Source organism: Trichophyton rubrum (assembly GCF_000151425.1).
Source record: "Trichophyton rubrum CBS 118892 genomic scaffold supercont2.5, whole genome shotgun sequence".
In the NCBI taxonomy this organism is placed as follows: Eukaryota; Fungi; Ascomycota; class Eurotiomycetes; order Onygenales; family Arthrodermataceae; genus Trichophyton; species Trichophyton rubrum.
The window spans coordinates 1,547,645-1,557,498 of NW_003456424.1; the positions used below are offsets into that span (position 1 = coordinate 1,547,645).

The window sequence follows — 9,854 nt, forward strand, 5'->3', positions numbered from 1 at the left end:
ATCAGCAGGCCAGGAGAGAGTAGAATTGACAAGCTGGCGGCATGGGCCAGTTCCTTAGCCGCTTGGTTCGGTGCAGACTTGATATATCTTCACCTCGACAGCAAAGTAATCCCGGTCAGCGACACTTCATAAGCAGATATTAATAAAATTCGAATTCTCACCTATTCAAGGCATAAACAAGCATCAACTCAAGAATAATAACTGAGCCCCGCTGGAAGTACACCGTTTGCCAGGAGTCATAGTTTTGGTTCTGCACCTTGAGCATATCCGGGTCCATAAATGCAGCAATCTGGGATAGACACCATTCTAGCCCAGCAAAGAACGGAGGATAATCCAGGGTCCATTCTGATGTTTTCTATACATGATTGCCTTTCATTAGCAAGACTGCTTTGAACCTGGCTGTCGGCTTACATACCTCATAGTACCATTCCTTGACCGGGAGAGAATGAGTGATCGCAAGCCAGTTGCGATGAACTTCAAAGTCGGTAGATTTGCTTTCAACCCAGCTTGTCAGCATCATTCCATTTTCTGCTTCTGCGCTTCTCATGTGGCAGCGAATGCACTGAACTGGGGGATAAAATGCGACATACTACGCTGGGAACAAGAGGATCTTGAACGCAGCAGCCACAAGGGCGCATTGAGTCAGCGAAGGATAGTAGTCAGCCATGGTCAGCTAGTCATGGCTAACCCGTCTTCTTTGGCTCACACTGGTTCTGCAGCCAGGCGACGAGATGGATTCTGTTGATATCCGGTGGTGATGGTTGGCGTTGGGCTTTTTATGTTGATTTTCAGTGTTGAAGTCGGAACTAAATAACTAAAATATTCTACAAGCGCGACCCCTTTTTCCCCGTCAGCGGCCGACTTCCTTTCATACTGCTGTACGACACGATAAGATACACCAATGCTCATCATCACCTGTCACCCATCAGTATCTCTTATATACTTATACACTGCAACTTCTACAGCGAAAGGCAGCTATGAGGGAGAAGGGTTAGCGAAGAGATGGGCGATAAATTGCCTATCTTGGCTTGTTTGCGTGGTTTGCACCGCGGCAGCGCCAAAAAGGACAAGCTGGCTCGACAAATAAACAACAAACGGCGCCGGCGATGCTTCAACGGGAGGCCAAAGACGCAGAAGAACAGAAGAACGAGCAATTCCTTTGTTTTCTTTTATTCTTTTGACTTATAGACAGCTCTCGGCGGCTGAGACGGTTCTGTGAGGCGATTGGGGCCGTCAGCTCTTTTACACCGTTCTAGATTGACTAGTTACCCGCGGGGAAAGGCTTCATTAGTTCCTACCACGAGCTTCGACAGGCACAAGGGCAAACAAGCTGCCCGAACACAAGACGATACGACATCACATCCCTGATATACCGCATAGATCGAAAGAATACATCTATAGAAGGAGACTCCTTGATTTTCGCCTTTCGTTCTGTGGCAGGCTATTGCCAATTCGACATTCGACCACCAATTCTATACTTCAAGATAGCTCGTCACCATGGCACAATCACTGAGCGCCGGTAAAACTGTTTTATGGGCTTTGATATCCGCTACGCTTTCTCACGCAAGCTCAGTCATGGAGAGATCTAGCTTTGGAAATGGACGAAGGTGCGTTTGTGACAGCATGAGCCGCTTGATCGCAAGTAGTGGCTTCCAGTGGCTAATTGCTCGCCGGATTCATATAGAATGTCCCATGTCGGTAATGGACTGCCAGGATGGACCGTATCTGGCTCAGGCTTTCTCCCAGAAATGGTACAATTTTTTTTTTTTTTTTGTTTTTACAATTATCCCCCACTGACGTTCCGGACACAGCGTGCTGACAGCTTAATTACTCGTCTAGTTGTCCGATAGAATTATCTTGACACCCCCTTACCCCGGCAACAAAAGAGGTGCATTATGGGCTGAAGACATGTAGGATCTACCTGCGATTATTATGGGAGCTTTATTTCGAATAGGAGGGCTGACCGGATACACAGAATACCCGACTCAGAATGGCACGTAGCCTTCGATTTCAGAGCAAATGGAGAGGAGAGAAGCGGAGGTAATATACAGCTTTGGTACGTCAAGCAGGCGTCGGCCGTTGGAACGTCGAGCATATATACTGTTGGAAAATTTGATGGTCTCGCTATCACAATTGATACACACGGAGGCAGGGTGAGTCCAGCTTACTTTTGCTACTTTTGCGCATCTAGTTCTAGCCTCAGCCTAACGTGATGGGTATCTAGGCTGGCATTCGAGGCTTTTTAAACGACGGAACCACAGACTACAAAGGCAGTGGTAATGTGGATGCTCTAGCTTTCGGTCACTGTGACTATCAATACCGCAACCTAGGCCGTCCATCAAAGCTACAGGTCAAGCAGTCGAGTCGGGAGTTCGAGGTCTTGATAGATGGAAATACTTGCTTCAAAACCCCAAAGGTAAAAACCTCCCTTGGTAAATATAGGGCAACATTGAAACTAAATATACTCCATAGGTCTTCATTCCCCCAGGGAACGTTTTTGGTATCACAGCCGCCTCGGCTGAGAGCCCTGACTCATTTGAAGCCTTCCGCTTTGTAGCTACCACCTATCCTGGCAACAACCAACAACAGGAGAGAAGACAGGAGTCTCAGCACAGACCTGGTCAGGCCAACTACGATAAAGCACCAACTGGCAGCAACGTGGATATCAAGGATCTCCAGGATCGGCTCCAAGCCATCTCTAGTACAACCAACAAGCTAATTGATGAATTACACGCTCTATCAGCCACCAGCGACGATAGGCTGAAGGAGATCATCCGCATGGTTTCTCACCGCGACCAAGTGAGCAGCGTGGACCAGAGACTTCAGCGCGTGGAGCGAATGGTCGAGTCTATGCAGAGAGAAATAGAGGGCAAGGATTATCATCACCAGTTCAGACAACTGCAAGACCTGTTGCATAACTCTCACTCCGGCCTCTTGGATACCCTCCATGATTCATCTCACCGTACGTATACGTCTGTCATGAAACAGATGCTCAAATCTAGACTAACACATGATAAAATATAGGGATCATCTCAGCCGCTCCACGCATGGGCTTCTTTATTGTCCTTATAATTGCCGTCCAGCTTCTTCTCGCGGTTGCTTACGTCGTCTACAAGAAGCGTAGAGCCAGCATGCCGAAGAAGTTCCTATAGATAAGGAAACAGCAAATTAACCAACCATATAATGTCTTGCATTGATTTACGTAGCTTGCTTGTCTGCTTCTTTTCTGCTCGGGTTTCTACAATTTGTTTCTTTTCATAGCATTTTTTTCCATATTCCATCTATTTGTTCGATTCATCGCCTTAGGCATATTGTTTGACGATGTTGATTTCCATTCCCACCGCCTTTGGGCCTGTATACTAAATAACCAGTTACTGTTCGAATATCATTTTGTGTTAAACGGATGATAAAAGGGGGGTGTCCTTAATGTTACAGCCTACAATGATAAGTCTACGAGAGGATTTAATACTTTGAGGACTCAATATTTGGAGTAATCTGTATTATCTACCCAATACCATTCTACTAACTACATACCTAATCACTACGTGTTTACCTGCCTACTGTCTACGGCCTACGTATTGCCTACAAAGAAACAAAAACCAAACAAACAAGAAAAACAAAATGTGTGGCGTGAGATGTAGCAAGCTTTAGCTCGCTGTCATATTGATACTTTTGGTAAAAAATAATATACAGGATAATGGGACAATAGAAGTGAAGAGGCAAAGTACAAGCAAATCAAAGCAAAGCAAACAATGTCCGTTGGATGGGTGTGGCGGAATGTAGACCCCAAACTCGCTATAATCAGCGGCAGAGTGGGAATACGCTGATAGAGTGGACATGTCGTAAGAGAGAGCGTAAAAAAGAATTGGGTATAAAGGCACAAACGGTTAGCAAGAAACCCGGGAAAAACAAACAACGCCGTGGCCATCTTTTATCTCGCTTCAAAGTCCCATGAGAAAGTAAAAAGAAAAACAAGGTAAAGAGCAATGCTATGCATGCTTTGATCAAGGAAAACAAACAAAGTCCCGTAAACTCCGCCTTTGGTAGGCCCATGCAATGACGCTCAATCTAATATGTCGGTTCCGGAAGAAAACGGGGTGAAGACAGGGAAGCCAAGTGTGAATCGGTTTCGAGAGGTTGGTATGACTAGCGGTGGTTATTTGGCGGTAGAAGTATGTATGGTATGGCGGTAATGGCTCGCAGTCAGATTGTGGTTTGTAGATAGTCCATAAATGGGTTGTAGCCGATAATCGACATTGTTGTTGTTATTGCTGGAGTCACTTGTGGTAATAGCATGTTGTGGAAGTGAACAAGCACCTGAGGCCAATCTCATGGGTATATTATTATTGCCTGATCGTTAAGCTGAGCTAGGTGGATTCTCTGCCCTGATCCCATATGTGGGTATTTGTGGGTTGATGGGAGTTTGACAGAAAAGGTTTTTTTTTTGCGCTCTTTTTTGCTTTCTGTTATCGACCTCAAGAGCAGGAGGCCATGCAAGACCGACGGTCATGGTTCTGGGAGGAATCACACGTCCTGTCACTTGAGGAAGTCGAAAGATGCTATAACGGGCACCAAGTTGAGAGCTCCATGTCTGTGTTTTATTGTTTTTTAGTGGGTGTGTGGGCAGCATGGAGATGAACAAGGGCTTGAAAAGTGGCTTTTTGACCCTTTTTTGAAAGGCAACAGAGAACTTGACGCTGTTATGCTGGATTGGTGACTTGGTGACTTGATAATGCAAGTGATATTGCAGATGGCGCAGATATTGCAGATATTCCAGACGTTGTTGGTTATGCTTTGCTGGTTATGCTTTGCTGAATATGTTTGAAATGCTGACTTGTTGCCTTGATGGCTGGTGCTGGCTGGTGCTGGCTGGTGCCGGTGAAGATTCGTCGAAAAAGATGAGAGTGGTAATTGTTTGGCTTCCCTGTCTTCACCCTGTAGTCAACCAAGAACATACAAAACAAACGGTAAGGAGAAACAGTGACATCTTGAGGGGGGATATAAAATCACAAGAGGATAAGGTAAGTCAGGTCAGTAGAGCCAGCAAGGCCAGTCAGTACAGGGTAAGGGTAAGGGTAAGGGTAAAGGATGCAACACCAGGAACATCACACTCAACTCACAGCTAACCGAACAGAGGAGCCCGACCAGTAACAGCCGCAGCTTATTATCAACGCAGACCCAAGTTAGTCACGATGGGCTGCGTATTGCCGCGAGCAGAGAGGAAGAGACATGAGTGGGCCAGCGGGTATGACGAGGCCAAAACAGACACAGGCACATCATTCCAATTGGAGAGTGTTGACAGGATTGGTCCGTACCTGTTGAAGAATGCAGACACAGCCATCAGATACACATATTGATCGAGGGATTCTTCAAGCACATTTCGTAGAATTGGCACCAGTGCAAGAAGCACTGGAACAAAACACTGGATCTAAACCAAGCCTGCTTGTATTGGTGGGTATAATGTCGGAGTATCCAATGCAACGGGACGAAGCAAAGGATGTGCAGGACGCTGAAGCCTTAAAAGGACGGCATTCAGTTGGTAGATCCAGAGGTCGGAGTAAGCGCAGCGATGCGCTTTCCTACCAATTCTTGAACGGCCTGAAGAATCTCGAGTTCATTGGAGCAGGCACGGAACCCTTCGGGCGTTCCGTCAATGAGGCCAGACATGATCTGCTCCGCTCGCTTGGCCCCTGAGTTGCCAGAGATGTCCATCAGGCCCATCACGGCATCCTGCTCGGCCGACCCAAGTTGAGAGAAGGTAGGCACCGCGGGCGGCACCTCATCCTGCCCCTCTCCCTGAGTACGAGTTTCATCGCCAGCTTCTTTTGCTCTAGCCTCCTCCTCCGCCGCACGTTCGCTCAAAACGTGCGTAATGAACCCATGGACGAGTCCGCGCTCCCTCACGCGGAGGACGACAGCCTCTTGGTCCAGCTCTTTGATGACGCTCTCCTCGTCAGCATCGGGCAGGACCTCGATGTCCACATACTTGGGGTTACGGGGTCGTCGGACCCTACCCGGGTAGTGTTGTTCGAGGGCGTCCTCCAAGTGATTCGGGCATCTCCAGTAATGGTAGGGCTTGTCACTCCCCGGTTTCTGGCGAGGGGGATTCGCCATCGGCGGGTCGAGACAGTCCAGATGCCAGGCGGACGGGCAGTAGTCGCAGAGGATGACCGGTCGCCGGTTCTCTGAGGTCAGACCACATCGAACACAGGCGATGACCTTGCCGTGGGAGTCGAGGATCCGCAATGGATCCTGCTCCTCAACGACTCCTCCACGACTGCCCCGGGCTGGTTTGGCCCGAGTGCTGCCCTCGGGAAGTGCACGCACATCCCTATACTCTCCTCCAGGGCCGGTCTCAACCTCCGCGAAGAATTCGCGCACCTCAGCCGGCAACGAGAAGCCGGTCTGCGGGACGCTATCCATCACCTCCGCGAGGCCCCCCAGAAGACCCTTCTTCTCGCAAGCCGGACAGAACCATTGGCCTGCCGGTGGAGATTTGGGGTCGACTGGAGGTCGCAGGCAGGTGAAGTGGAAAGAATCCACGCAGCCGTCACAGCATAGAAGCTGCCCGTTGCCGCCGCACGCACGGCAGAAATCGATGTTATCGATCTCGTCCGCTTGTACCCTCGGTTTGCGAACTCTCTTGGATGATGAGCCGCCGACGGTGGTAGGCTTTCTGGCGGCTCTGTCCTTGGGCGCCGGAGCCACAGGCACAGGTCTGGTCGACCCCTGACCCTCGCTGTCTGATGGGACAGAAGGACCTGGGAAGACCCAGCCCTGTGGTGGCCCCATTGCTGTCCGGACGTTGCTTTCTTCGGCCTCGTCGGTCACGGCGATGGTGGCCTCCTCTAGTGCTCTGCGCTTCGCAGCGACAGCTTCTTCCGAGAACTCCGGGTCCTCCTCCAACTTGCGCTTCCGTGAGAAAGCCGAGTTGGTTGGGGGGGCCGCGTTAGCTCTCGAGGGACCGGCACGCCGTCTACCGCCTCGAGCCCGGGATCGGGGAGCTCGCGCTCCCTTACCCTTGGCCGAGGTGGTGGTAGGGGCATTGCCTGAGTCCGGCTCAGCAGCGACAGGGGCGAAGGCATCGGCATCTAGGGATTTGGCCGTGGAGAGCGACGACGTGGTGGTCGCCGATGCAGTGCGTACCATGTCGGTGGCAGCGGCACTGTCGTCCAGTTGTTGTTGCTGCTCTGGTTGGGCTTGGGCGCGCTTGACTGCGTCCTTCATCAGGGCTTGGAAGGCGGACCGGTGGTGAGCGTCCGCCGATCTGTTGATGGCGCCCTCCAAGACACCAAGGAGAAATGGATCAGAGGCCGAAGCCTCCTTGATCCAACGGAGGCCACCTGCGACTTTGGAGTCCTGGGACTCCTCCGCACGCGAGATGGCTGATCCGAGGATGTCCATGAGCTTCTCCGAGGTGTACTTCCTCGATGAAGGGACGGCTGGCCCGGCTGACTGGCTGCTGTCAGCCGAGTCGTCAAGCTTGTCCTTGCCCGCAGCTCTCGATCGTGTAATTCTGATGGTTGGCGACTGCTGGCGAGAACGCTCTTCGTGCTCGAGGACTCCCTGAATGATTCCCTCCGCACGGGAACTATCAGACAGGGCGGCGGCGTCCTCAGCAGAAGTAGAAGCGGTGCTAGGCCGCTCGTCGGCATTCTTCGTTGTCTGTTTTGGCTTCGCGGCCCGGCCCCCCTTCCGCTTGGTGATTCTGTTGGCGGTAGTGGTGGGCGCAGGGGGCTCGAGACCAACTCGACGGCGGGCGGCCAAAGTAGGCCGTGTGCCTAGGGGCAGCATGGAGCCGTAAGGGCCACCCCTATTCAAGCCATACCCGCGGCAGGTGGTTTTTGGAATGGCGACGGGTGGTTCCACCCATATCTCTTCATCCGCTCGCGGAGCTGCGGCGGGAACTGGTTGCTCGGTCTCGGTACTCTGTTCTGGAGCTGGCAGAACAGACGACGACTGGCCGGCAAGCTGGGTGTCCTGGCTCTGAGACAGCCCAGCAGCCGTAGCCAGTTGCTGGGAGCCGGGCAGGACCGCCATCTGGGGGCCGACGGCCTGCTCCGGCTGTTCCAGCACGGTGTCCATCTGGCTGCCAGCTGGTTTGCGCTCTGCCTGGCGCTCTTCCTCCTCCACGACGTCCACCGGCGTACGCGTTTCGGTGCCGGTCTTGCGCTGTTTCTTTGGCCGCGCGGTGTCCGAGGTGGAAGAGGAGGACGGCCGGGAAGCAGGCGCACTGTGAGGAGATGATGGCCTGGTGTTGTTGCGCGAGGTGGTGCGCGAGGAGGACCGGAGACGAGGAGCCATCTCGTCAGCTTCTTTTTTTGGCGAAGAAGCTATTTCCCTCAAGAAGATCTGTAGAGCACGCGGTTAGCTTCAGGGCACGTAGATGCAGGGCGAGACCATCACTCACTGAGGGTATTCTCGGTCGAGTTGGCTTGTGCAGCTCAAAACTCGAGGAGTTGGCGATGTCGGTAACCGCGCAGTCCGGCGGTGGTTGGCTGGTGGGTTTTTTTTTTCTCGGGTGAGGTTGGAGATGTTGAGGTTTTGCGTCTTTCTTGCGGGTGACAAGAAGCTAACGGCAGCAATGAGACGGTCAGCCACACAGAACGCAGAACAGGAGACCACCACGAACGGGCGGGAGCAGACTTACGAGGCCAGTGGGAGGGCGTAGTTTGATGTGTAGAAGATGGTGGAATATGCAGAATCTCGAGATCGGGCGAGCTCGAGGCTGTAGTGATGGGCTGCTCGGTGGACTCAGGGGTTGGCCACTGAAGGGAGCAGGATGGAAGATATGGCACAGAGGATGGCTGTATAGGCTCTGTGGATGTCGGTAGACGTCTGTAGGCGACGGTTGAGGACTGTAGCAGTCGAGATAGAGAGGTAGAAGGGGAATTGATGGGTGTAGAGAGCCGGCTGTAGACTCTTTTACTCTTAGTCTCTCTTAGTAGAGAGCTGTAGAAAAGGGAGATGGACAATTGAGAAGGAAGCAAGAGGATGACAGTATAGGCTCTTGATAGAAGATGGGCGCGAAGATGGACGAGTGTGAGCTCGTTGTAGAGTAGATATTGGATAGTGTAGAGGAGATAGATATCTCAACTCGGAGAGGAGAATTTGGAAGATCAGACGCGGATAGAGCCCTTAGATGGTAGATTTGGTAGAGAGAAGAGCAGTCCTGGTCAGTCTTTGACAAGTAGAAGACGACTAGTGGTGATGTTGATGTTGTTGTAGAGAGACAGCAGCTCGAGGGCGCGTCTTGGTGGGAAAGGAAGAGAAGAGGTTAAGCTATCAAGAGACAAGCTGAGAACGATGGGAGAAGCTGAAGAAGCGAGTCAACAGTTGATAGTCAAGTAACTTAGACGAGGAAAGAGAGACGAAGACGTTGAAGACGAAGCGAGTGTGAAGCTGGTGAAGTTGAAAAAAAAAGGGCTGAGGTTGGAGTGGAAGAAGAGAAATTTATATCAAAACAAACAGGACTTCCTGATTAGGCAATGCGTGGTGATTCGGGAGTGTCCAGTGCAGAAAAGGCAGAAGAAGACTTACCAGCGGGTTCTATCAGGTTCGAAAGACGTGAAAGAGGCTGGTCTAGAGGACAGGACACGCTGATGTGATGATGTAGAGGGCAGAAGGGAAGAGGACAGGAAGGATAGGGGGGCTGGTTTTTACTGGGTGGTTGGCGCGGTGATGTGGGATGTCTGTATTGTTTACTAGTTTGATATACGCTATTGTTCTGGAAGAGTCTGCGGCAAAGTGAGGGCAAGCAGGACAGCAGCTTGGTGGTGAAAGCGCCTTGAGGGTGTCGAGGATGCCTCTCACTTGAGCCTGGTATCAAAGGGGGGCTGATTTGTATGATCTGT

The 9,854-nt window shown here is 51.4% G+C and overlaps 3 protein-coding genes across 3 annotated transcripts; 2 read left to right on the top strand and 1 right to left on the bottom strand.

Moving 5' to 3' along the window:
* Positions 1–157: 157 nt before the first annotated feature.
* On the bottom strand, positions 158–667 carry TERG_12267 (dolichyl pyrophosphate Glc1Man9GlcNAc2 alpha-1,3-glucosyltransferase; the record flags this gene model as incomplete). Its single annotated transcript, XM_003234695.2, has 3 exons — positions 158–355; positions 416–494; positions 591–667. The coding sequence occupies 3 exons, from the start codon at positions 665–667 to the stop codon at positions 158–160; spliced, it is 354 nt and encodes a 117-aa protein (XP_003234743.2).
* Positions 668–1,497: 830 nt separating this feature from the next.
* TERG_05335 (uncharacterized protein) lies at positions 1,498–3,152 on the top strand (the record flags this gene model as incomplete). The annotated part of the gene is made up of 7 exons (XM_047748413.1): positions 1,498–1,607; positions 1,685–1,751; positions 1,840–1,910; positions 1,976–2,153; positions 2,225–2,416; positions 2,473–2,962; positions 3,025–3,152. 7 exons carry the CDS (start codon positions 1,498–1,500, stop codon positions 3,150–3,152), a joined length of 1,236 nt encoding a protein of 411 aa, XP_047604395.1.
* A 2,173-nt stretch (positions 3,153–5,325) lies between these two features.
* On the top strand, positions 5,326–5,694 carry TERG_12268 (uncharacterized protein; the record flags this gene model as incomplete). Its single annotated transcript, XM_047751250.1, has 1 exon — positions 5,326–5,694. The coding sequence occupies one exon, from the start codon at positions 5,326–5,328 to the stop codon at positions 5,692–5,694; it is 369 nt and encodes a 122-aa protein (XP_047606569.1).
* Between the last annotated feature and the right edge of the window lie 4,160 nt (positions 5,695–9,854).